Below are 26,984 nucleotides of genomic sequence, written 5' to 3'. Positions count from 1 at the left end.
CCTGGGGGACTGGGCCTCACCCGCCCAGGGTCTGGCTCCACAGAAGGTCTGGGCGGGGGGCTGGGAAAGCGAAGGGGGACCGAACTGGGAGGTCCCCCTCTGCTCCCCCTGGGAATGGCCTCGCTGAGGGAGAAGTGAAGAGAAGGGGGTGAGGGACAGGTGAGGTCACAAGGCAGGAGGCCTTGTCGGCTGGTCTGGATGTGCTGGTGGAGATGTCTTTCGGTACTTGAATTTTTTTAGTGGCTTTTCCAAGTGTTTTTGTGCGCTGACGTGTATTCCCAGCATGTGGCGCTCAATAATATTCGTCGACTGAATGAGTGAGTGCAACTAGAATGTTGTTCTGGCCTCTTCAGTGGCGCACGTTGCCCGCCCAAGATGCTGGTAGACGCGCTTTTTAAAAATCCAAGTATTGCAGTGTTTGCTGGTTTGATTGATTGAGACGTGCTAGAAAAAGAATAGTAGGGAAGGTCATGGGGATAAAAAGGTGAAATGATGATGCGGGCAGGGGCGAAGAACAGCAAGTGGGGCACCGAGGCTGCACAGTGGGTGGCACCAGCTTCTAAAGAGCTGGCGCTGGACTTAGCCGCAAGTCCCCTGGCTGAGCTGCCCAGAGAAGAAGAACCTAAAGCTTGCTCCCCAGTCCTCCGCCAGCTTACAAAGCACCTGGCAGCTATTAAAATGCAGGTTCTGGTTCAGCAGGTGTGGGCGGGCGTTGCTCACAGGCTCCCAGGTGCTGCTGGTCTGCAAACTACACTCTGAGTAGCAAAGGCCACGAGCGTACTTCGAGTAGCGAGGCCCAGGGCGATTTTCTGGGCCCCCAGGCCCTGGTGTCAGGGACAAGGAGAGACGCTGGCCAGTCTGTGAAGCTGCTGACCTGGCCTGCTGTTGACTCAGCAGACGAGTCCCCCTTGCGCGCAGGGGCGCCATCCAGCCCAGACGCAGGACCGGGCGGCATCTGGAGCCTTGAGGTCGGCCTGCGAGGGAAGGCAAGCCCAGAGACCTGGGTGGCGGGTCATGCCGTGAAGTCAGGAGCAGGGGTGCTAGGAATGAATGTGGTTTAAATCCTGCTCTGCCGCCAACCAGCCGTGCGACCGTGTGCATGTTACTTCACTTCCCTCGGCCTCTTATTGAATTTCAGTCTGAAGTGGTGGAGAGAAGTCGACACTTTTGATCAGGAGTCTTTATTGTTGTTATAGTCATCATTACAGCCAGTACTCGCTGAGCGTTTCCTCCGTACCAGGGGCCGCGCTACGTACTCTCTCTCTCGCTGTGTGAATTCTTTTACTCCTTACGGAGCCAGCGCGAGGCGGGTGCAGCGCCCCGTATGACAGAGGGATAAGTCACGTTCCCCACGCCCCGTAGCCAGCGGATGTCCTTGGACGTGGGCAGTCTGACTCCGGGGCAGCTCTTCTAACCCCACACGGCACACCGTGTCTCAGGAGGGTGGGTGACAAGGCAGGGTGGAGACAGGGGACACCAGGCGTCTAGCTAGGAGGACGGGGCTGTTACCCAGGGATAAATCAACTTTCCCTCCAGAAGACAGAGTAAAAGAGAACAGTCCCAGCAGGGAGGGCTTCCTGGAGGTGGAAACTTGTAAGCCAGGTCCCGCGGTAAGGGACAACCCGTGGGGTCATTTGCAGCCCCCCTGGGGCCCCGGGTTGGGGTGTCAGGGTGACCTCGTCCGTGCCCCAGACTCTGCCTCACCTGGTCACCAGGTGAAGTGGCCGCCACTCTGGTCTGGAGGAGGGCAGGGCAAACACAAGTACACACGCCCTGGTGCGGCCTAGGACCAAAGCGCACCCTCGGGACCGTCTTCCCTCTGCGGGTCAGCACAGCCAGGGACTCTCCCCCAGGCCTCCTGGCAGAATCCGAGAGCCTCTCCTTCTGGATTCTCTTTGTGCCCGAGGTCTGATTTCACCTGCTTCCAGGCCAGTGGGGCCGCTGCCAGCATCCGGCATCCCGCATCCCTGTGGCTCATTCTGCAGCCCCACAACGCTGCCTCAAGGCTTTTTGCGCCTGTGGGGCAGCATGCTTCACACGGGGGCAGAGGGGGGCGGGGTCGACACTCCTGGGAGCAGCCCCGGCCTGAAGGCTCCCAAAGCTCTCCAGAAAGGTGGAGCCCGGTGCCCACGGCCCTTCCACTCCTCTCCCAGTGCTTCCCAGGACCTTTGCCCACATAAGCTGCTCGCGTTGGAATCCTAGTCTCAGGGTCTGCTCCCAGCCCCAGGCCGGGGCTTCCCCGAGAGCCACCAGCGCCCCTTCCCTGATCCCTCGGTCCCCAGTGAGGGCCCTTAGTCCTAAGCACTTTGCAGGGGCATTCCGCGCCTCTTTGGATCCAGCAGGGAAAGTGGCCATACCCGTCCCGTCTCCAGGGGACGATCCCTAACCACGGGGTGGCCTGACGCCCTGCAGGCACTGCTGCTTCCTCCAGTCCTTCTCTGTGCACAGATCTAGCTCTGTTTTTATTGTAAGCAACTCGCAGTCCTTTCGGGAAGTAGGCGCAGGTGTAAATGAAGAGCAGCCACCATGACGCGTCCTTTGCAGACACTTGGCCACGGGGCGAGCGCTTTCCATAAGGAGCTTGTCGACGGGCAGCTGCTTCCACTGCGAGGGGACTTCGGTGCCTTTGCCCAGCTGGCTTCCCTGTCAGGTGGCCTTGGAATAAGTGGGCAGGGAAGAATTAGAAAGGCAGCTAGCTGCCAGCCTACAGATCATTGAAAGAGTAGCTCCTTTTTCTTCCTGATTAGGGTTGGTTTGGGACCCTGGTCAGGACCCAGCAACGGGAGGGGAGGGCAGGAAGCTAGCGCCCACCCTCCACGCCTGGGCCTGGACAGGGTGCTCACCTGCAGGCTCAGCGCCGGGCTCCTTGGCGAGGCTTCTGACCAGTGACCTTTCTGAAAAGCAAGGGGGCACTCTGGGGACCAGGGTGGGGCTGTGGACGATGCACTCTCCGAAGAGTACCCAGCCCGGCTCTGGGGGTGTTTGCTCTGCTTCCTCGGCGACCGTGACGCTGGCATCCAGGCTTTAGGGCTTCCTAGGCCCAGGTTCACATCTTGCCTGTGCTGCTTGGGAGCTCCGTGACCTTGGAGTCGTCGTTGGAGCCCAGCTCCTCATCCGTGTAACGGGAGTCAAAGCTGTGACTCGCTCGTGGGGCTGCCGGGGAGGGTAGATGAGGGAAGCATACCGGTGCACCCTGTACCGTTTCTGGCCCAGAGACATACAGAACAGACAGGTCTCCTCCTCCTGACTCTGTATGAATGCTTTGTCATTTTTTGGAGCCACATGCGCAGTCCTGGCAGCGTAAGTGTGGCTGGGACAGCAAGGCAGTCTCCCGGGGGCGCGGCCCAGCCTGGGCTGTCAGCTCCCGCTTCCCACCGTGAGCGGCTGTGCACTCCCTCGCAGGCCCTGCAGGACACGGGCTGCTGTCCGAGGGCTCGGGAGGTGGGGCTGTGGAGACGTGAGGAGCCCGTAATCCACCCACAGGATCACGAAGCCACCCCGAATCTAGCATGTGGAACGCTGGACACCCTCCATCTTGCAGCTGGTTCCCTCAGGCCACACCCTGCCCTCCACCAAGGCCCCTGCATTCTGAGACCACCTGGCTGTCCAGAGGGGCCCCTCCAGCCTCCTGTCCTGGCCCAGGCATCTTGGGGGGGGGGGAGGGGTCCAGGAGCACCCCTGAAACATTAGCTTCAGGGAAGTCCTGCACCGTCTCCCTTGCTTCTAGCCAGACGTCCAGGAAACACTTGGGGGCCCTCAGAGCCCCGCCCCTGCCCCGTCCCTGTGTCTCCCCCTCAGTGGCGGGGCGGTTGCCACATGGTTAGAAGCGTCCGGGTCTCAGTACCACATGGCGTGTGTGTTGGGGCCTCTGTGTGTTATCCTCCTGCGGATGGACATGCCCAGCTGGCAGTTGGTGTGTGTCTGTGGACCGTGGACGCCGGCCACGCATCACGTCCTCGTCCTGGCAATGCCGAGCGTCTTTCAGCCTCTGGGGTTTCTCACCAGGGGACAGGCTTCCGGAGACAAAGTTCATTCAGGCCGTGTGGTGCCCCAAGAGGGTGGGCCCAGGGCCGCAGCACGAGCTGCCTCTGCGCTGGCCGGTGGGCACTGAGGCAGCTGCCAGGTGAGGGTGTCCTGAGAACTAGAGGGAGTTCATCATACAGCGCTTTGAACAGGGCCTGGGTCCCGGCGAGCCCCGGGGGAGGGCTTGTTCCACGAGAAGTGTGGCCAGTGGAGAAGTGGGCCGTGGATGCCAGGAGCATCCTCAGGTGGAGCTTGAAAGGACATCAGCTTCTCAGGACGGTCGGGGGGCAGAGACTCTGGACCCGGGCCCCCGGGTGTTCCAGCCACCCCTGGGAACCTTCGCTCCTCATTCCTTTTAAGACTTTCTGTGTTTCCTCCTTGGCTGAGAAGGAGGACAAGCAGCCCTGGCTGAAGCACTGTAGGGCCTGCAGCTGCCCCAGATGGGCTTAAAGACACCGCGATTACACCTCCATTCATGGGCCTCGTTCTGAAAGTACCGCCAGTCAGAGAAGCAGCAGAGAAGCGCACGGCAGCAGGAAGGGGTCCGTTTGCTTGACCAAAATGGCCCTTTAACTGGATCTCATGGTGGGGTTGGGCTTCGCCGCTGCTCAGGGGGGCCGGGGGGCAGCGGCTGCCTCTGCCCCTCTGCTGTGCTTCCGCTCCCCTGAGCTGCCGGCGAGGCCCCTCCCAGCCCGGGCCTTTCCCTTTCTCCCTCTCCCCTGGTTTCGGGATCGGCCCCCGCCCAGGGCCCCCCTAACCGCCTTCACTCCCCCTGGACGGGCCGAGCTCTGCCCTGTCTGTGCTGGAGGATAGCGTATAAGCCATTTTAAAGATCATGCTGTGTGAGTCCAGCAACCGGAACGATAAGACGCCAGGTTATTCTGTGTTATCTCAACTGCCTCTTCCCTTCGGTTTGCATGGTGCTGAGTTAGATTCACATGCCGTTAAGACGGCTGTGCGTTACTTTTAACAGAAGGGTGGCGGGCCCGGTGCGTCATGAAGCCTCCTCGTACGAGGATGATGGAGGCCCTGTTCACACGTGCTGGGCCGGGCAGTGGATGGGCGCTGCGGTGACATGACTTCCTGCTGTCCGCTCACCTCTGTGCCCCTCCCCTCCCGCGTCATCTTCCCACAAACCAGACGAGCCGACGATTACGTTGAATTACAGACCCAGTGGCCACACGCTTGGGCTCAAGCTCCTCCGGGTGCGCCGTGTCCCCAGGTCCTTGGGGACGGATGGGGTGAAGTGACGGGCAGGACGCTGGCCCTTCCCGCAGGAGCGCCATGGGGCGGCCAGCCTCCACCTGTTTTAGGGCCTCTGTGCCACCCCATATGCAAACTTCCCTTTCCAGGTTCCCCGCCAACCTTAAAAACACAGCTCATTTTATAGACACCGTGGATGTGTCCTCGGGTGTCGGGCCCAAGCGCCAGCCTCGACCTTGCCAGTCGCTGCACGTCTGGCGCCCCCCGGGGCCGCCAGAGGCCGCGGCCCAGGGCAGCCTCGTCCTCGCGTGGTGGTTGCCCTGAGACATCCTACACGAGTGTGGACTCATGGAGGCCTCATTCACTCACTCATTCACTCAACAAACGTTTTGAGCCCCTGCCGTGTACCAGGCGCTGTTCTGGACACTGAGGACGCGGCAGTGACAGTGAGGCAGGAAGTAAACGAGAGTGTGCGTCGGGGGCTGAGGGCTGGGGCCGCAGAGCAGATATGGAGGCCACAGAGTAGTCGGGCGGGGGCTCAAGTTTGCCCAGCCGGGAAGGAATGAGGGGTGTGTCTGCGGGCAGAGCAGGCCGGGGGGAGGGGCACGCCCGCCAGTCCGGGGACAGCAGGGCCCTGTGGAGCCGGGGGAGACGCGAGAGAGCGGACCCGCCTTGCAGGCCGTGGACAGGACTTGGCCTTTCCGTCTGAGTGAGGTGAGAGATCACTGCAGATTTTGAGCAGCACAGTGACTTGCTCTGACTTGTGTTTTTGAAGGATCCCTTTCTTCCTCTGGTGAAAGAACGGACCGTGCGGAGGTCAGGGTGTAGAGTGAGGGTGACCCGTGAGGAGCTGTGGCAGTAATCCGGGCGGGAGGCGTTGGTGGCCGTGGAGGCGGGCCCCCTTCTCTACGCCGTGACTCGCTCTTTGGGTGGAGAACGCGGAGCTCTCCCACCTAAACCATCTCAAACTGTGACTGAACGTTAGTTAGAATTCTTCCTGTTGCAGGTGATAGAAACCAGACTCAAACCGACTTAGACTAAAAACTAAAATCCTGGTGTGGGTCAGGCGTGGTTGGATGCAGCGTCTCGGGAAGGGCCTCTCTTCCCACGGTTCGCCTCGGCTCTCCTGAGGCGGCAGAGCCGCTAGTCCATCCAGGTTACAGGTGGTGGCTCCTCCTCCCGTTTACTTCATTTACTAGCTGCAGTGATTGCCGAACCAGAGGTTCCCACATCTGTTAGTTGACTATCCAGCGGCACAGAGATAAGATTTTGAGCATTTTTTAAAAAATGACGCTAAGCTACAAGGTCAACCCTCCCCCACCTTCCGGAGCCTCCCTGTGGAGAGTGAATTGTCAGCACGTTCGATGGGAAGCGTGTTCGGTCCCCTGCCTTCCACTTGGCTTCCCAGAACTACCCCTGACGGTGTTTTCTCTCCTTCGTAGAATTCCAGTGCCGACCATCGAGTCCGACTGGATCTGGGCCTCTGGGACAAATTCAGTGAACTGGCTACCAAGTGCATTATTAAGATCGTGGAGTTTGCTAAACGTCTGCCAGGCTTCACCGGCTTGACCATCGCAGACCAAATCACCCTGCTGAAGGCGGCCTGTTTGGACATCCTGGTATGTGGCCTGAGCCCGCCATCCGGGTGGGCAGGGGGGAGGGGTTGAGGCGCTCTGGATCCCTAGCCTCTCCTTCTGCTGCCCGATGGCCAGAGGCGTTCCCGGAGCTGGACAGAAGCTTCGTATTCTCTCCCCCGTGTGGGCACCCCTCTGCGTGGCCTGGGAAAGGGCCCCAAAGCCCTTCAGTGCCACACTGTGGCTCCAGGGCCCTGGAGGGGTGAGGCCCGGCCCAGCCCGGCCTCTGCAGGCCTCGGCCCCCGTGCCAGTGTCGTCGGGCAGGGAAGCACTAGAGGTGGCAGGGGCGTGTCCCGCCTGGGGAAGTGTGTGCTGGGCCTCTGGAGGAGGTGGGGGGCAGCCCCCAGGGATGCGTCAGAACGTAGGGAAGGTAAGATGAGCTTCTGAGGTGCTTTAAAAGCATAGGTTTTTCTTCTTATTACGTCTTTCATAGCTTTGGGTGTAAACAGTTCTGCAAAGCAAATACAGTAACTGTAATTAGAGACACGCACACACGCCTCCCACGGTCCCTCTCGGGAGGAGAGGGGGCTCAGGATGGGGCAGTTGTGCAGGAAGCGCGAATGTTTGTGTGTCTTTTCACCGGGAGCCGGATCTTAGGAGGAGTGGTAACGGTTACTCTGTGACCTACAGGGGCCGGGGGTCACAAGGGTATCTATGATACTTTTCTTCTCATGAAATCAGAGGGTCTTGGATGGACCTAGGAACATTCAGAAAAAATGGAACATCAGAGCAGCATTAATCTGTCACATACCGGGACTTCCCTGGTGGTCCAGTGGTTAGGACTCTGCGCTTCCACTGCAGGGGGCACGGGGAGCTGCTCCATCCCTGCTCGGGGAGCTAACATCCTGCAAGCCACACGGCCAAAAAAACCCCCAAAAAACAGAATCTGTCACATACCCACACGCTGTCAAGTTTGCAAACCTCAGCTCATCTGAGCTGCACGTGACAGAGTGGGCCGGGGGTGGAGACCCAGCCCATTTTACAGGAGGAGCTGCAGACCAGGTGAGTCACCTGAGTGCTGGGTCGCATGCCAGTGGCGTGAGAGGCATTGCAGCTCTGAGGCTCTAGCAGCACAAGCGGGGGCTGGGCCTGGGGAAGAGCCCGCCCGGCCCCCAGGGTGAGGGGCAGCTTGCCTGTGGGTCACGATGTAGGGATGAGTTCTGGGAGCAGTGAACAACGGGGCGCCGGTGTGTCCTCACGAGTGCCGAACGCGAGGCGCTCAGCCCAGTTTCACCTGAGCCGCTGGACGCTGCCACACGGCGGCACCGCGACCATGGGGTCCTGACCCTGTGCCGCATGGCCACTGCGGGGCCTGGGACCTCCCGACGCTCTGGCTTTGGCCTGTGCCTGCTTCTTGGTCCTCCTTTTGTCTGGTTGCCAGGTGGCGGCCGTTTGTGATTCCCTCCCCTGCCGCCCTTCGGGAAAGGACGGGTGAGAGGATGCTCTGAGGTCCTTGGGGTGGGGAGGGCCTTGTTGCCACGGCGGCAGGTGCTCAGGTGTCAGGGCCCCACCCGGGCCCAGCAGCCGTCTCCCCGCGTCTCACGCTGACTCGGAACCTGGCAGCTCTCCTCCCTTTGCCCTTGGGGGACTTGGGAAGGACAGGAGCCACTTTCTGTGACCCCTCCTGGCCTCAGTGTACCCGTGTGTAAGATAGGAATGCGAGTCAACCAGGGGAGGCCCTTTTTTGCAGGCTCACGCGGCCCTGGTGGAGCATGGATCAGGTGGGGGGCTCGGCAGTGAAAGCAGGGACGGGGTCGGCAGGGCACGCAGGGTGGAGTCCAGACTCTGGGCCGGGAGACCTTTCCACTGCTCCCACTGGCCTCTCGGGGTGCAGTGTGGGGTTGGCGTGCAGAGGGGAGAAGCCCTAGTGGGGGCAGGGCAGGATCTCCAGTCAGATGAGATGGGCAGAAGGAATACTTATTTGGCCCCAGACAAGTTCATGTCCAAAAATTTCTAGCAAAGGCACAAGATCCTGAAAAACGCACAACGTCAGAGAGCATCTCTTGAGTGTGGATATCAACCGGCTGACGGGAGAGGCGGCTTCTCAGCGAAGCCACTGGCGTGTGGCGGGAGTGGGCCCGCGAGGCGCGAGGGTGGGCACACATGGGCTGCAGCTGTTCTCAGGCCCTAGGAAGGAGAGTCCCGGGGCACCAGGCCTGGCCGCGTGCTGCCCCCGTGGCCACCAGCGCCTGTGCTCTGTCTCCTGCAGGACAGGCCGAGGAGGCCTGGGCAGGGGCGGGTCTGCTTGACAGTCCCTAGAGGTCCACCCACCCTCCCCTCCGCCATCCCCCCGCGCCTCGCTCCTGCCCTGCCTGGCTTCCAGCACCATCTGTGGCTCTGGGGCCCCGCTAGGGAGGGCTGTTCCTGCGTGAACCTGTCCCCCCAGGGACTCGGTGGAGACAGGACCCCGGCCTGAGAGGGGCCAGCTCTGCTCTCGGAGGCCCAGCCGCCTGTGCTGTTGCAGGATCCAGGGTCCCTGTGAGAAAAGCCACAGCCTGCCAGCCTCGGGGCGCTGAGCGGTCCCTGCGAGGTGGGCGTGCTGGGACCGGACTCGCGGGCTCACACCCCGGCTCTGCGCCTCCGAGCAGCCCCGCTGAGGTGGGTGTGACGGTAGCTCCTCCCCAGTAAGGGACAGTGGATGGGGTTAGTGCACGGGAAGCACTTGGCTCAGTATCTGGCACTCAGGAAGAGCTCCTGTGCCGTAGCCGTCATCCTCCTCACCACCACTGTCATCGCCGCTAAGCCCAGAGCGTCTCTGTGCACGTTCATGGACACGCGTGTCTGCACGTGTAAGTGTGTACACAGACGCCCACACACCGCTGTCTGGAGCTGTGCTGGAGTGTAGCCGGTCTGAGTGCTGTGGTGTTAAAGGAAGTACGTGGTTTCAGACTTAGTGTTTAATAATACGAAATATCTCCTTGATGAGTCTTTATGTTCTTAAAACAGTAGGTTGGATCTGTTAGGTTAATTAAAATATATTATTAAATTTTTAAAAAATTTATTTATTTATTTATTTATTTTGCGGTACGCGAGCCTCTCACTGCTGTGGCCTCTCCCGTTGCGGAGCACAGGCTCCGGACGTGCAGGCTCAGCGGCCATGGCTCACGGGCCCACCGCCCCGCGGCATGTGGGATCTTCCCGGACGGGGCAGGAACCCGTGTTCCCTGCATCGGCAGGCGGACTCCCAACCACTGTGCCACCAGGGAAGCCCTTAAATTATTTTTTGATTTTTTATTTTATATTGGAGTACAGTTGATTTACCGTGTGTTAGTTTCAGGTGTACAGCAAAGTGAGTCAGTTATACATACACATCTATCCACTCTTTCTCAGATTTTTTTCCCATATAGGTCATTACAGAATATTGAGTAGAATTCCCTATGCTATACAGTAGGTCCTTGTTCATTATCTATTTTATATATAGTCGTGTGTATATGTTAATCCCAAACTCCTACTAATTTATCCTTTCCCCCACCTTTCCCCTTTGGTAACCATAAGTTCGTTTTCGAAGTCTGTGAGTCTTGTTTCTGTTTTGTAAATAGGTTCATTTGTATCATTTTTTTTAGATTCCATATATAAGTGATATCATATGATATTTGTCTTTCTCTGTGTGACTTGCTTCGTTTAGTAAGTATAGTCTATAACTAGGTGCATCATGTTGCTGCAAATGGCATTATTTCATTCCTTTTTCTGCTGAGTAATATTCCGTTGTATGTATATACCACATCTTCTTTATCTGTTCCTCTGTCGATGGACATTTAGGTTGTTTGCATGTGTTGGCTATTGTAAATGGTGCTGCTGTGAACACGGGGGCACATGCATCTTTTAGAACGATAGTTTTCTGAGGATATATACCTCGGAGTGGGGTTGCTGGATCATATGGCAGCTCTATTTTTAGTTTTTTAAGGAACCTCCATACTGTTCTCCATAGTGGCTGTATCAGTTTACATTCCCACCAACAGTGTAGGAGGGTTCCCTTTCCTCCACACCCTCTCCAGCATTTATTGTTTGTAGATTTTTTGATGATGGCCATTCTTACCGGTGTGAGGTGATACCTCATTGTAATTTGATGTGCATTTCTCTAATACTTAGCGATGTTGAGCATCTTTTCATGTGCTTTTTGGCCACCTGTATGTCTTTTTGAAGAAATATCTATTTAGGTTTTCTCATTTTTTTATTCTATTGTTGTTTTTTTGATATTGAGCTGCATGCGCTGTTTGTATATTTTGCAGATTAACCCCTTGTTGGTCACTTTGATTGCAAATATTTTCTCCCATTTTGTGGGAGAAAATGGTTTTTTTTTGTTTTGTTTATGGTTTCCTTTGCTGTGCAAAAGCTTTTAAATTTAGTTAGGTTCCATTTGTTTATTTATTTTTTTATTAGTTTCTGCTTTATAACAAAGTGAATCAGTTATACATATACATCTGTTTCCATATCCCTTCCCTCTTGTGTCTCCCTCCCTCCCACCCTCCCTATCCCACCCCTCCAGGTGGTCACAAAGCACCGAGCTGATCTCCCTGTGCTATGCGGTTGCTTCCCACTAGCTATCTACCTTACGTTTGGTAGTGTATATATGTCCATGCCGCTCTTTCACTTTGTCACAGCTTACCCTTCCCCCTCCCCATATCCTCAAGTCCATTCTCTAGTAGGTCTGTATCTTTATTCCTGTCTTACCCCTATGTTCTTCATGACATTTTTTTTCTTAAATTCCATATATATGTGTCAGCATACAGTATTTGTCTTTCTCTTTCTGACTTACTTCACTCTGTATGACAGACTCTAGGTCCATCCACCTCATTACAAATAGCTCAATTTCGTTTCTTTTTATGGCTGAGTAATAGTCCATTGTATATATGTGCCACATCTTCTTTACCCATTCATCCGATGATGGACACTTAGGTTGTTTCCATCTCCGGGCTATTGTAAATAGGGCTGCTATGAACATTTTGGTACATGTCTCTTTTTGAATTATGGTTTTCTCAGGGTATATGCCCAGTAGTGGGATTGCTGGGTCATATGGTAGTTCTATTTGTAGTTTTTTAAGGAACCTCCATACTGTTCTCCATAGTGGCTGTACCAATTCACATTCCCACCAGCAGTGCAAGAGTGTTTCCTTTTTTCCACACCCTCTCCAGCAGTTATTGTTTCTAGATTTTTTCATGATGGCCATTCTGACTGGTGTGAGATGATATCTCATTGTAGTTTTGATTTGCATTTCTCTAATGAGTAAAGATGTTGAGCATCCTTTCATGTGTTTGTTGGCAGTCTGTATATCTTCTGTGGAGAAATGTCTATTTAGGTCTTCTGCCCATTTTTGGATTGGGTTGTTTGTTTTTTTGTTATTGAGCTGCATGAGCTGCTTATAAATTTTGGAGATTAATCCTTTGTCAGTTGCTTCATTTGCAAATATTTTCTCCCATTCTGAGGGTTGTCTTTTGGTCTTGTTTATGGTTTCCTTTGCTGTGCAAAAGCTTTGAAGTTTCATTAGGTCCCATGTGTTTATTTTTGTCTTTATTTCCATTTCTCTAGGAGGTGGGTCCAAAAGGATCTTGCTGTGATTTATGTCACAGAGTGTTCTGCCTGTGTTTTCCTCTAAGAGTTTGATAGTGTCTGGCCTTACATTTAGGTCTTTAATCCATTTTGAGCTTATTTTTGTGTATGGTGTTAGGGAGTGATCTAATCTCATACTTTTACATGTCCCTATCCAGTTTTCCCAGCACCACTTATTGAAGAGACTGTCCTTTCTCCACTGTACATTCCTGCCTCCTTTATCAAAGATAAGGTGACCATATGTCCGTGGGTTTATCTCTCGGCTTTCTATCCTGTTCCATTGATCTATCTTTCTGTTTTTGTGCCAGTACCATACTGTCTTGATTACTGTAGCTTTGTAGTATAGTCTGAAATCAGGGAGCCTGATTCCTCCAGCTCCGTTTTTCGTTCTCAAGATTGCTTTGGCTATACGGGGTCTTTTGTTTCTCCAAACAAATTTTGAAATTTTTTGTTCTAGTTCTGTGAAAAATGCCAGTGGTAGTTTGATAGGGATTGCATTGAATCTGTAGATTGCTTTGGGTAGTAGAGTCATTTTCACAATACTGATTCTTCCAATCCAGGAGCATGGTATATCTCTCCATCTATTTGTATCATCTTTAATTTCTTTCATCAGTGTCTTATAATTTTCTGCATACAGGTCTTTTGTCTCCTTAGGTAGGTTTATTCCTAGATATTTTATTCTTTTTGTTGCAATGGTAAATGGGAGTGTTTTCTTGATTTCATTTTCAGATTTTTCATCGTTAGTGTACAGGAATGCCAGAGATTTCTGTGCATTAATTTTGTATCCTGCTACTTTACCAAATTCATTGATTAGCTCTAGTAGTTTTCTGGTAGCATCTTTAGGATTCTCTATGTATAGTATCATGTCATCTGCAAACAGTGACAGCTTTACTTCTTCTTTTCCAATTTGGATTCCTTTTATTTCCTTTTCTTCTCTGATTGCTGTGGCTAAAACTTCCAAAACTGTGTTGAATAAGAGTGGTGAGAGTGGGCAGCCTTGTCTTGTTCCTGATCTTAGTGGAAATAGTTTCAGTTTTTCACCATTGAGGACGATGTTGGCTGTGGGTTTGTCATATATGGCCTTTATTATGTTGAGGAAAGTTCCCTCTATGCCTACTTTCTTCAGGGTTTTTATCATAAATGGGTTTTGAATTTTGTCGAAAGCTTTCTCTGCATCTGTTGAGATGATCATATGGTTTTTCTTCTTCAATTTGTTAATATGGTGCATCACATTGATTGATTTGCGTATATTGAAGAATCCTTGCCTTCCTGGAATAAACCCCAAACCCCACTTGATCATGGTGTATGATCCTTTTAATGTGCTGTTGGATTCTGTTTGCTAGTATTTTGTTGAGGATTTTTGCATCTATGTTCATCAGTGATATTGGCCTGTAGTTTTCTTTCTTTGTGACATCCTTGCCTGGTTTGGGTATCAAGGTGATTGTGGCCTTGTAGAATGAGTTGGGGAGTGTTCCTCCCTCTGCTATATTTTGGAAGAGTTTGAGAAGGAAGGTGTTAGCTCTTCTCTAAATGTTTGATAGAATTCGCCTGTGAAGCCATCTGGTCCTGGGCTTTTGTTTGTTGGAAGATTTTTAATCACAGTTTCAATTTCAGTGCTTGTGATTGGTCTATTTATATTTTCTGTTTCTTCCTGATTCAGTCTTGGCAGGTTGTGCATTTCTAAGAATTTGTCCATTTGTTCCAGGTTGTCCATTTTATTGGCATGTAGTTTCTTGTAGTAATCTCTCACGATCTTTTGTATTTCTGCAGTGTCAGTTGTTACTTCTCCTTTTTCGTTTCTAATTCTGTTGATTTGAGTCTTCTCCCTTTTTTTCGATGAGTCTGGCTAATGGTGTATCAATTTTGTTTATCTTCTCAAAGAACCAGCTTTTAGTTTTATTGATCTTTGCTATTGTTTCCTTCATTTCTTTTTCATTTATTTCTGATCTGATCTTTATGATTTCTTTCCTTCTGCTAACTTTGGGGTGTTTTTGTTCTTCTTTCTCTAATTGCTTTAGGTGGAGGGTCAGGTTGTTTACTCGAGATGTTTCCTGTTTCTTAAGGTGGGATTGTATTGCTATAAACTTCCCCCTTAGAACTGCTTTTGCTGCGTCCCATAGGTTTTGGGTCGTCGTGTCTCCATTGTCATTTGTTTCTAGGTATTTTTTTATTTCCTCTGATTTCTTCAGTGATCACTTCGTTATTGAGTAGTGTATTGTTTGGCCTCCATGTGTTTGTATTTTTTACAGATCTTTTCCTGTAATTGATGTCTAGTCTCATAGCATTGTGGTCGGAAAAGATACTTGATACAATTTCAATTTTCTTAAATTTACCAAGGCTTGATTTGTGACCCAAGATATGATCTGTCCTGGAGAATGTTCCATGAGCACTTGAGAAAAATGTGTATTCTGTTGTTTTTGGATGGAATGTCCTATAAATATCAATTAAGTCCATCTTGTTTAATGTATCATTTAAAGCTTGTGTTTCCTTATTTATTTTCATTTTGGATGATCTGTCCATTGGTGAAAGTGGGGTGTTAAAGTCCCCTACTATGAGTGTGTTACTGTCGATTTCCCCTTTTATGGCTGTTAGTATTTGCCTTATGTATTGAGGTGCTCCTGTGTTGGGTGCATAAATATTTACAATTGTTATATCTTCTTCTTGGATCGATCCCTTGATCGTTATGTAGTGTCCTTCTTTGTCTCTTCTAATAGTCTTTATTTTAAAGTCTATTTTGTCTGATATAAGAATTGCTACTCCAGCTTTCTTTTGATTTCCATTTGCATGGAATATCTTTTTCCGTCCCCTTACTTTCAATCTGTATGTGTCTCTAGGTCTGAAGTGGGTCTCTTGCAGACAGCATATATATGGGTCTTGTTTTTGTATCCATTCAGCCAATCTGTGTCTTTTGGTGGGAGCATTGAGTCCATTTACATTTAAGGTAATTATTGATACGTATGTTCCTATTCCCATTTCCTTAATTGTTTTGGGTTCGTTATTGTAGGTCTTTTCCTTCTGTTGTGTTTCTTGCCTAGAGAAGTTCCTTTAGCATTTGTTGTAAAGCTGGTTTGGTGGTGCTGAACTCTCTCAGCTTTTGCTTGTCTGTAAAGGTTTTAATTTCTCCATCAAACCTGAATGAGATCCTTGCTGGGTAGAGTAATCTTGGTTGCAGGTTTCTCTCCTTCATCACTTTAATTATGTCCTGCCACTCCCTTCTGGCTTGTAGAGTTTCTGCTGAGAGATCAGCTGTTAACCTGATGGGGATTCCCTTGTGTGTTATTTGTTGTTTTTCCCTTGCTGCTTTTAATATGATTTCTTTGTGTTTAATTTTTGACAGTTTGATTAATATGTGTCTTGGCGTATTTCTCCTTGGATTTATTCTGTATGGGACTCTCTGTGCCTCCTGGACTTGATTAACTATTTCCTTTCCCATATTAGGGAAGTTTTCAACTATAATCTCTTCAAATATTTTCTCAGTCCCTTTCTTTTTCTCTTCTTCTTCTGGAACCCCTATAATTCGAATGTTGGTGCATTTAATGTTGTCCCAGAGGTCTCTGAGACTGTCCTCTGTTCTTTTCATTCTTTTTTCTTTATTTTGCTCTGCATCAGTTATTTCCACTGTTTTATCTTCCACCTCACTTATCCGTTCTTCTGCCTCAGTTATTCTGCTATTGATCCCATCTAGAGTATTTTTCATTTCATTTATTGTGTTTTTAATCAATGCTTGATTCATCTTTAGTTCTTCTAGGTCCTTGTTAACTGTTTCTTGCATTTTGTCTATTCTATTTCCAAGATTTTGGATCTTGGAAATAGAATCTTGGATCATCTTTACTATCATTATTCTGAATTCTTTTTCAGGTAGACTGCCTATTACCTCTTCATTTGTTAGGTCTGGTAGGTTTTTATCTTGCTCCTTCACCTGCCGTGTATTTTCCTGTCTTCTCATTTTGCTTATCTTACTGTGTTTGGGGTCTCCTTTTTGCAGGCTGCAGATTCGTAGTTCCCGTTGTTTTTGGTGTCTGTCCCCAGTGGCTAAGGTTGTTTCAGTAGGTTGTGTAGGCTTCCTGGTGGAGGGGACTAGTGTCTGTGTTCTGGTGGTTGAGGCTTGATGTTGTCTTTCTGGTGGACAGGTCCACGTCTGGTGGTGTGTTTTGGGGTGCCTGTGGCCTTATTATGTTTTTAGGCAGCCTCTCTGCTAATGGGTGGGGTTGTGTTCCTGCCTTGCTAGTTGCTTGGCATAGGGTGACCAGCACTGTAGCTTGGTGGTCGTTGACTGAAGCTGGGTGCTGGTGTTGAGATGGAGATCTCTGGGAGATTTTCGCTGCTTGATATTATGTGGAGCTGGGAGGTCTCTTGTGGACCCGTGTCCTGAAGTTGGCTCTCCCACCTCAGAGGCACAGCACTGACTCCTGGCTGCAGCACCAAGAGCCTTTCATCCACCCGGCTCAGAATAAAAGGGAGAAAAAGTAGAAAGAAAGAATTAGTAGAAGAAAGAAAGAGAGAGAGAAAGAAAGGAAGAAGGAAAGGAAGGAAGAAAGAAAGGAGGGAGGGAGGGAGGAATGAAAGAAAAAGGAAGAGTGAAAAGAAGAAGGGTGGGAGGGAGGGAGGAAGGAAAGACAGAAAGGATGGAGGGAGGAAGGATGGAAAGAAAGAAAGGGAGGGAGGGAGGAATGAAAGAAAAAGGAAGAGTGAATGGAAGAAGGGAGGGAGGGAGGAAGGAAAGAAAAAGACAGGAGGGAGGGAGGAAGGAAAGACAGGAGGGAGGGAGGGAAGGAGGGAGGAAGGAAAGGTAGGAAAAAAAGAAAGAGAGAAGATGAAGTAAAATAGAATAAAGTATAAAATATAGTAGCGTTATTAAAAATAAAAAAGTGATTATTGAAGAAAAAAAACGGACGGGTAGAACCCTGGGACCTATGGTGGAAGCAAAGCTATACAGAGAAAATCTCACACAGAAGGATACACATACACATTCACAAAAAGAGAGCAGGGGGAAAAAATCGAAAATCTTGCTCTCAAAGTCCACCTCCTCAATTTGGGATGATTCGCTGTCCATTCATGCACTCCACAGACGCAGGGCACATCAAGCAGACCATGGAGCTTTAATCCGCTGCCTCCGAGGCTGCACAGAGAGATTTCCCTGTCTCTTCTCTGCTGTCACAGCTCCCGGGTCTCAGCCTTGGACCTGGCCCCGCCTCTGTGCGTAGGTTGCCGGAGGGCGTCCGTTCTTCGCTCAGACAGGACGGGCTTAAAGGAGCCGCTGATTCGGGGGCTCTGGCTCACTGAGGCCGAGGGGAGGGAGGGGCGCGCAGTGTGGGGCGGGCCTGCGGCGGCAGAGGCCAGCGTGACGTTGCAGCAGCCCGAGGCGCTCCGTGCGCTTTCCCGGGGAAGCCGTCCCTGGGTCCCGGGACCCCGGCGGTGGCGGGCTGCACAGGCTCCCCGGAAGGGGGGGGTGGACAGTGACCTACGCTCGCACACAGGCCTTGTGGCGGCGGCAGCAGCAGCCCCAGCGTCCCACTCCCGTCTCCGGGGTCCGCGCCTTCAGCCGCGGCTCGCGCCTGTCTCCGGTGCTTCCCCAAGCAGCCCTCTTAATGCCCTCTCCTCGCGCACCAGGAAACAAAAAGGAAGAAAAAGTCTCTTGCCTCTTCGGCAGCTCCAGACCCTTTCCCCGGACTCCCTCCGGGCTAGCCGCAGCGCACCAACCCCTTCAGGCTCTCTTCCTGCCGCCAGCCCCAGTCCTCTCCCTGCGCTCCGACCGAAACCGATACCCGAGCCTCAGCTCCCAGCCCCGCCCGCCCCGGCAGCCGAGCAGACAAGCCTCTCGGGCTGGTGTGTGCCTGAGGGCACCGATCCTCTGTGCGGGAATCGCTCCGCTTTGCCCTCCGCACCCCTGTTGCTGTGCTCTCCTCCGCTACTCCGAAGCTTCCCCCTCCGCCACACGCAGTCTCCGCCCGCGAAGGGGCTTCTAGTGTGTGGAAACCTTTCCTCCTTCACGGCTCCCTCCCACTGGTGCAGGTCCCGTCCCTATCCTTTAGTCTGTGTTTATTCTTTTTTCTTTTGCCCTACCCAGGTATGTGGGGAGTTTCTTGCCTTTTGGGGGTCTGAGGTCTTCTGTCAGCGTTCAGTAGGTGTTCTGTAGGAGTTGTTCCACGTGTAGATGAATTTCTGATGTATCTGTGGGGAGGAAGGTGATCTCCGCGTCTTACTCTTCCGCCATCTTCCTCCGGATCTCCAGCCAACTCTTAAGTAACTACTCAGCACGGTGGGCAGGCGGGGAGCTGCAGGGCCAAGCCAGTGGCCAGGAACCCGGGCTCTAGCGGTGTATTTATTATTAAATTTAAGTCAGCATACTTCCTGTAACATTTAAGCAGTGGCTCCCTGAGCAGTGACCTCAGAAGCCGCACAGTGCGGAGACATGTGCTCCCAGCACGTGGGTTTCCTTCTCAGGAATGGCAGGCTGGTGGCACGTCCCCTGGGGAGACACTTTGTTCCCATGTGGTCATCACTGCACGTTCACATACTGCCAGGGAAGACGACCAGGCACAGCTCTGTGTGTGTATTTGTTATCATTATGGCGCATCAACATTCCCACAAGCACTGGAGGATAAACAGTCAAATCAGATGAGGACCTGCCCCCAAATTGCCAAACACAATTAGTAAAGAGAACAAGATCAGTGAGCAACTGGAGTTTTCTCCTTTGCTGAAGTATTTAGAAATCCCTGGATTTTGTAAGCCCGTTTCAGGGGATTTCCTTAATAACTGGATAAGTATTCATTCATCACCTGCTGTGTGGACCACCCTGCCTTAGGTGCCAAGGAAACAGCAAGGGGCAGGACAGATAAAGAGCAGTGTCCTACTAGAAGCTCATCTCCTGGGGGGGTAAGCTCAGAGAGCAAAGCTGCTATGAAGAAGGTAAAGCAGGGTAAGGGGTCGGTTGTGGAATATCACACAGCAATGAAAAAGGTGCCTGCCCCACGAGCCAGCATGGGGAATCTCCCAGCCGCCACGTGGAGGGAACAGAAGCCAGACTAGACTGCGATTCCATTCACCCAAAGTTCAAATTCAGGCGGAACTAACTGATAGGAACAGAAGTCAAGATAATGGTGCCTCTTGGGGAGGGGGGTTCATCGGGAAAGGCCAAGGGTGCCTGTGGACGCCAGAACCGTGGGGGCCGTGATGTGGTGGTGCTCACGCAGGCGCGCCCACTTGGGGAATGCATCCAGCTGTGTGTGCGCCAGGCTGTGCACACGACCCCACAGCAAGTATGTTGTGTTACTGTTAGTGACCTATTGCCATGTAGCAGGCTGCCCCAAACTGAGCTGCTTAAAACAATAAGTGTTACACAGTCCCTGCTGGCCACGAGCCGGGTGGGTCTGCCAGGGGCTTTCTGAGGTTGCCGTGACGACATTGCGGGCTGCCTCATCTGAAGGCCTGACTGGGGCTAGATGGGCCGCTTCTGGGCGGGCTCAGCACACCTGCCCGGCAGGCTGGTGCCACTGTTGACCGGAGGGCCAGGCTCCTGGCCGCATGGACTTCCCCGGGGGCTACGTGCACGTCCCGGTGACACGTCCGCCAGCCTCCCCAGGACAGGAGATTGGGGAGAGCAGGCACGGGAGGCCATGCCTCCTGGCCGCATGGACTTCCCCAGGGGCTACGTGCACGTCCTGGTGACACGTCTGCCAGCCTCCCCAGGACAGGAGATTGGGGAGAGCAGGCACGGGAGGCCATGCCTCCGGTGGCCTTGTGACATGCCCTCACTGCCCTGCATCCTGCCTGCGGGTCAGGTGCTGGTTCAGCCCCGTCTCCAGGGGAGGGGACTGAAGCTCTGCTCTGCAGAGGGGGTAGGAGCAGAGAATGTTTTAAAACCACCACGCGTGCTGTGCCTCAACTTTTAAACCAGTGTGTTTCCTATTGAAGAAAATGGGGTGGAGTGATTGATACGAAGTAATGGTTTTTAGGACACGTGTTGCCTGCTCCCTGACGAGGTGACGTTGAGCTGAGCCCTGAATAGAAGAGTCCCCTGCGTGCAGGCCAGCGGAGAAGCGTGAAAGGCGAGGGAGCAGCCCGCGCACAGGCTTTGGTGCGGGCGGGGGCGGGGCCGCGGGGAGAAGGGGCGGGGCGGGGCCTGGCGAGGACCGCATGTCCGGCGGATGGCTGCGAGGCCCGGGCGCCCTGATGACCGTGCTGAGCAGTGGCTCCGGCTGCAGAAGCGGAAGGACAGAAGCGGACGGGGCTGCTGCGCCCCGTGCTCCACGGCCCGGCAGGCAGTGGGCGACCCTCGGCGTCCCTGGGGGTGGGGGAGGGGCGTCGTGCCCTGAGGAGGGTCAGCCTTGCCCATCAGCGGGCTCTGTGTGTCTGCCACGCCCCTCCTTTGGAGGGTCGACCTGGCTGGGCCTGTTTTTACGCATCTCGTGGGGCCCACATGCTCCACCTCCCAGACCAAACCCCCTCCTTTCAAACGAAGGGCGATTTTTCCTGGAGCAGCGCTTGGCGGCGGCTGCTGGCGTTTGCCTTTAGTGTGACAAGCCGGAGCTCCGGGGTTTCTCCCCAGGGCGGCCTGGCCCAGCCCCAGGCCTTCCCCGCTGTACGCCCATTTATGCCTGGTTTCGCCTTTGAACTTTGTAGGGCTAGGGGCAAGGACTTTGGGCTTTGAACTCTGTAGGGCAACAGGACGGGGTTTCACTGCTTCATCAGAGTCCACGTATTTTGCAGCTTGTGAGGAGGAAAGCCCTGCCACGTGGAATGGGCGCCACGTACGCTGCCATTTGGGCTTGGGTTTCGGGGGAGCCATGGGCGGCCCCCAGACCCAGCTCTTCCACCCCGGCAGGCGCGGCGCTCGTGCACGAAACTGCCGAGGCTTGCTGCCTGTTTGATCCAACCTGGAAGCGTGTGTAGAGGTTCCAAGCTCCCCAACACCGAGCACGCGGTGACTCCCGCCAAGGCCATGCTCCTGGCGCCTCTCCACGCGCTGAGGGATCTTGGGCTGGGGGTTGGGAGTCTCTGCCGGCACCGTCACGCATGTGGTCACACGTGTGCTCCAGGGCCTCCGAGGGAGTGAAGGCTTGTGCCCGACGACGTTCAGGTCCCTCTGCTGTTCTGACGCTGGCGTGGCTTCAGGCCCTGTTGGCCACCAAGGTGAAGGGCCACAGGCCGGCCAGAGGGACCCAGAGGGAACGGCTAAGCCCGGGGGCGGGGGGCGTCCCTGGACAAGTGTCCGAGAGGTGCAGGTGGTCCCCTCCAGGGAAGGAGTCTCTGTGGTGCTTTGATAACCACGCGCATTCACGCCTGGGCTGCCACGGGCTCCGCGCCGGGCACACAACGCCTGAGCGCAGCCCCTGGGTCCGCCCAAGCCCCTCCCGCGGAACGTGAAGGCTGTGCGATGTTCTCTCTCCAGGCCACTGGACACGCGCCACTGCGAGCCAGGTAGGTCCTGTGAAGAGCCGCCCAGGCTGGGAGCTGCAGAAGGCCCTCGGCAGGGCCAGTGGTCACCTCCCCCCGAGAGGGACACCTGGGCTTGGGTGGTGGCCTGAGGAGCCCCGAGGCTGGCTGCCGGGAGCAGAGGTGGAGAGCACAGGCCCGAAGCAAGCCATGCCTCCTGGGACTCACGTGACCCAGGACAAGCTGCTGGGGTCTGTGCCCTGCCTGTAGGATGGGGTGACAGTAGCGTCTGCCTCGTGGGTTGATACGGAAGTTAAGTAGCGGTTAGACGCACCAGGCAGGGGCCCCGTGTGGTCGGCGATCCGCCCTGCATCAGCTGCTGCTGCACTAGGTGGGGCGTGCTCACGGCCGTCTGCTGCTCTCAGACGTCTTCGGACCGGGAAGGCGCGGCAGCAGACCTTCTCATCAGCAGGGCCCCCACGGCCTCCCTCCACAGGGCGTCCACGCTGGAGTCCTGCCTGTCTGCGTCTTCCTGGGGACTGGGGGGACACAGCCACAGTGCGGAGCATCAGGCCCTTCCCTGCAGCGGCCCGGCCCCTCCCTGGTTGCTGTGGTCCAGTGGCTGTGAGGCTCCTGCACCTACACTGCCCATCAGATTGGAAGGGCTTCCCCGCCGGAAGCGTCCTTGCCCCAAACCCCTGGCACTTCCCTGAGACGATGCAAGATTCGGCAGTTGTTCTTTCGGGAGCCCTGGTGGGATCACGGAGAGTGGGCGGGGCTTTCTCGGGGCCGGCCGGCCCTCTGCCACGCCATGGGACAGGAAGGGCCCCGGACCCCCTGGTGGCAGTGTCCTCTAGGCTGGCGGCCGTGGGGACCACACCCAGTCACATGAGCATCTGGGAGAAATTCTCAGCTCCCCCAGCCTGCTGGGTCCAGGCGGGGTGAACTTGTCCAGCAGCTCTGAGGCCTCCTCCGAGGGAGGGTCCAGTGTGGAGGGCCGGCTGGTGCAGCGCTGCGGCTATGGGCGGAACAGCGCCGCGGGTGCGCAGAGCCCTGACGGGCACTGGGGGTTGAGCGGGCGGTGCGGTGACCACGGGCCGCAGGGTTACAGACCGAGGGCGTGTCGGGCGGGGCTGGCAGATGTGGCAGGAGGCCCAGGCCGCTTTTCCAGAGAAGCCCACCAGACGTCCGGGCTGAGCTGATGGCCACCTCCTGTCCATGGGCCTGCCCGTGGCTTCCTGCCGGCTGTGCCCAAGCTCCGCCTCTGCTGGCACCCTGGCACCTTGCTTGCTCCGCTCCTGCTCCGTGGGTCACGGTCATCTGGGGCTGCGTGATCGGGGCATCCCAGTGGGAATCCCACTTGGAATACATCAGTCAGCCATGTCTTAGCTGTGTGGCGCTGGGCACCCGGCTTAGCCTTTCTGAGCCTCCGGCCCCTCATCTATAAAATAAGAAACATATTCACCTCACCGAGTTCTTCACAAGATTGAATGGAGAGCACGTGTAATGCTTGATGTACACCAGGCATTTAATAAGTGGTAAATAGTGGCCTTCTTTTTTGGTAGACTGTAAGCTCTTAAAAAAAAAAAAAAAAAAAAAATCTTGTCTTTTTATAAGTACCTGGCACAGTGCCTGGGACATAAGTAGGTACTCAGTAAATGTTTATTTGAGTCAGATGAATTACTTTTAGCATAAACAGATATGCTCAAATTCTGTGTCCTATTTATTATCCCCTAAAGAACTTTAGCCATGTTTTGACTTCTGTGGTCTTTTGAGGGAAGAGCTGGAACACACGTTCACCCCTGAAGGGGGGGTGGGCAGAGACTCATGTGCAGCCAGAGCTCCTCGGAAATCTTCCCGTGATTTCCTGCCCTGATCCGATGGAGGCCGCCGGGCCAGGCTCGCTTTGATGATGCAAACGTGGTTGTTTTCTTCCAGATTCTGAGAATCTGCACCAGGTATACCCCAGAGCAAGACACCATGACGTTTTCGGACGGCCTGACCCTGAATCGAACCCAGATGCACAACGCCGGGTTCGGCCCCCTGACCGACCTCGTGTTCACCTTCGCCAGCCAGCTTCTGCCTCTGGAGATGGACGACACGGAGACAGGCCTTCTCAGCGCCATCTGCTTGATCTGTGGAGGTACCACCACCTAGAAAACCCTCGTGAGAGTCAGTGAAGAGCAACTCACACTTGTAATTTATGGGAAATTCCTCATCTCCACTTTGGAGTTATTTTGCATGGAAAAGGACATGTGGATAAAGCCAGGCATGCATGCTTAGAGTTTGTTGCATTTTTCCATATTTATATAAGTTAAATAAAGGCATTTGGGGTTTTCCTGCTCTGAAATCCCAAAATACTATTTCTCCAGTTACCACAGGTGCTTTTTTAAAGGTAGGATCAGACTGTTGTAACATAAATTGCCCCAGGACATTTTTAGGATGAGCCAAGGAACTTGCATGTGCTATTTGCTCTTCAGGGGCTGAGATTACAAGTCATTGTGTTGGCCCCATACCATCCTTGGGAGGTCGGGGGTGAAACATGGTTCTTCTTTGTAGTGACCCCTCCTGGCTCACGGGAGGCCGAATCAGGCGTGGTTAATGGGTTAACTGGCATCACGTAGGGGGCTGATGGACCTTTTGCCTTTTTAACCATCCTGCTCGTTTCCTTTAATCCAGTTCAGTAGTGACACCTCCTGGTCATGAGACGTAATTCTCTGCTGGGGACAAAGGCAACCAGCCTTCAAAATGTGGACAGTCATTTTCAAGTATCACTACTTAAGGCAGTTGCACACATCTTCAGATTTGTTTATGTGATTGAATCATCAAATTAATAAGGTTACGATATAGTGGAACCAAGGAGGGAGGGGAACTGGGCAGAAACTCCAGCCTGCAAATGCGTAACTCTTTCTCTCCTGATGCTGATTGTTTAATACCTTACTCCTGGAATCTAGACCGTCAGGACCTTGAGGAACCAACAAAAGTAGATAAGCTACAAGAACCATTGCTGGAAGCACTAAAAATTTATATCAGAAAGAGACGACCCAGCAAGCCTCACATGTTTCCAAAGATCCTCATGAAAATCACAGATCTCCGCAGCATCAGTGCTAAAGGTATGTCCGCCACGCTGCACTCACCCACAAGGTGGACTTGCGGTCCTGACCACATTGTATTGCTTTTTAAAACCCTGTGTTTTAATTGAGGGTGTTTGATAGTAGCTGTCTTTTTGCTATTATTCTGGAATTCATTTCTCATTGGAATCAAAAGGAATTAAGTAGTACCTGCCCTTAAAAACAGTAAAACCTCAAGTCTTACCCTACTGAGTGACCTCAGTAGATTAGGAGAGCTTTAAAATTCAGACGACTAAGTGAGTGATTAGAAAAACCGTTTCCAAGAGAGCATACTATATGACCAGCATTTTAATTTTCTCGTTTTGTACATTTCATTCCAGCTTTCCATACGTGCTCTGGTTTGTGTAAACTTGATTCCAGTTTTTCCTGAGCACCCAAACCTCAAGAAAAAATGAGTAGTGCTTAGGGTGACCGTGACTGGTTACACATCTCTCTCCACCAGTCTAGCCGTTGTTCTCTCGGTGTGTAGGCAGGTTTAACTTCTGCACCTCTAAGCAAAGGGATTCTTGCCTTCCGGAGAGGTGTAACTACTTTTTGCCTAGTGATTTCCAGTTAATATGGCAACTGGAGCAATTACAGAAGTGCCTGGAGCCACATGGCAGCTGAGTGTGAGAGCAGGGCTTTCCTACCGAGAAGGCTCAGCAGCGTCCCTGGAACAGACGTGCTGTTGTCACTCTCCTTCCTTGAAGGCCTGGTGAGCCAGGGAACAAACTGGACATGTCAGGAAGTGCCTAGAAGCACAGCGAACGTGTTTGACAAGGAGTTTCAATTCCTGAGCTCCTTCTAAGAGTCAGTGAGACCCTGAGTTCATGCCTAGCCTGGGATTAAGTGTAGAAGTCACCAGTCTTGACCACTGTCAGTCACTGTGACGTCTCAAGATTTTATTTTTTAACATCTTTATTGGAGTATAATTGCTTTACAGTGGTGTGTTAGTTGCTGCTGTATAACGAAGTGAATCAGCTCTACGTATACAAATATCTCCATATCCCCTTCGTCTCTGATTTTAAATGCACGAGGCTGTGGAACTTCATACCGCCCCTCCCTGTACCTAGCTGGACAGTGCTAACAGAGCGGACACGTTCTGTAACCCGCATCGTCCAGTGGCCATCAGCCACACGTGGCTCTTAGGCCCTTGAGATGGGGCTGATGCGGCCGAGGCACGCCTTTCCTTCGGGAGTTAACCTAGCAGGTGTAAACACTCGCGTGTACATAGCGGCCACCCTTCTGGGCAGCGCAGTGCTACATCGAGTGGGTTCGCCACACGTGTGTTTCTTAAGTCCCTGCCTGCACTTGTGGGGAACTGCTCTCCGTTCACCGTCTCTCTTCAAGATTAACAGGAGCTTCTCTTTGCAAATCTGTCGAGTAAAATATACACTGATACTGTTTCCTAAAACTGACAGAGGTGTGGAGTTGTCACATTTGTATGTCATCCTATCTCTGCTGCTCTTCTACAGATGAAGTGGAAATGTTTTAATGGTGTCAAATTAGGAGAGCCTCTGGGAGGCCCTGGTAGCACGGTTTTCACCCACCCTTGTTAAAGTAGATGAAAGTTGATCCCTGGTTATCACCTTGACTCCGTATCTCTACCAGATTTCTCTGATCTCTTTCGAAAAGGTGCAGAACGTGTAATTACCTTGAAAATGGAAATTCCTGGCTCGATGCCCCCTCTCATTCAGGAAATGCTGGAGAATTCTGAAGGACATGAACCCCTGACCCCAAGCTCGAGTGGGAACACAGCAGAGCACAGTCCTAGCACCTCGCCCAGCTCCGTGGAGAACAGCGGTGTCGGTCAGTCACCACTGCTGCAATAAGACACTTTCTAGCCACTTCCAACATTCCCCAGTACCTTCACTCCTGGGATTTAAAATGCAAGGAAAAAACATTTTTACTGCTGCTTAGTTTTTGGACTGAAAATATATTCAAACTCAAGAAGGACCAAGAAGTTTTCATATGTATCAATATATACCCCTCACTGTCTAACTTACCTAGAAGTACAAACTTTTTAAATTCTAAAAATCAATCAGCCATTTCATGCAACCGAAAACCAGTTAAAAGCTTCTAGTCTCCTCTG

General features: G+C 52.9%; 1 protein-coding gene across 3 annotated transcripts in view; it reads left to right on the top strand.

Annotated features, from left to right (window-relative positions):
• The window catches only part of RARB (retinoic acid receptor beta), a gene marked incomplete at both ends in the record, with an annotated part of 424,884 nt that extends 398,160 nt beyond the window's left edge, over positions 1 to 26,724 (top strand). For 2 of the 3 annotated variants that reach the window (XM_079705320.1, XM_079705321.1), the window contains 4 exons: positions 6,669 to 6,845; positions 23,721 to 23,925; positions 24,737 to 24,895; positions 26,528 to 26,724. In XM_079705320.1, the coding sequence (XP_079561446.1) occupies positions 6,669 to 6,845; positions 23,721 to 23,925; positions 24,737 to 24,895; positions 26,528 to 26,724 (738 nt within the window). The remainder of the gene's footprint in view (positions 1 to 6,668; positions 6,846 to 23,720; positions 23,926 to 24,736; positions 24,896 to 26,527) is intronic. The other variant, XM_079705322.1, reaches the window with a different exon arrangement.
• Between the last annotated feature and the right edge of the window lie 260 nt (positions 26,725 to 26,984).

Source organism: Hyperoodon ampullatus (assembly GCF_949752795.1).
Source record: "Hyperoodon ampullatus genome assembly, chromosome: 5".
In the NCBI taxonomy this organism is placed as follows: Eukaryota; Metazoa; Chordata; class Mammalia; order Artiodactyla; family Ziphiidae; genus Hyperoodon; species Hyperoodon ampullatus.
Note: the sequence above shows the minus strand (reverse complement) of the source record. Positions and strands in the feature narration are given on the sequence as shown.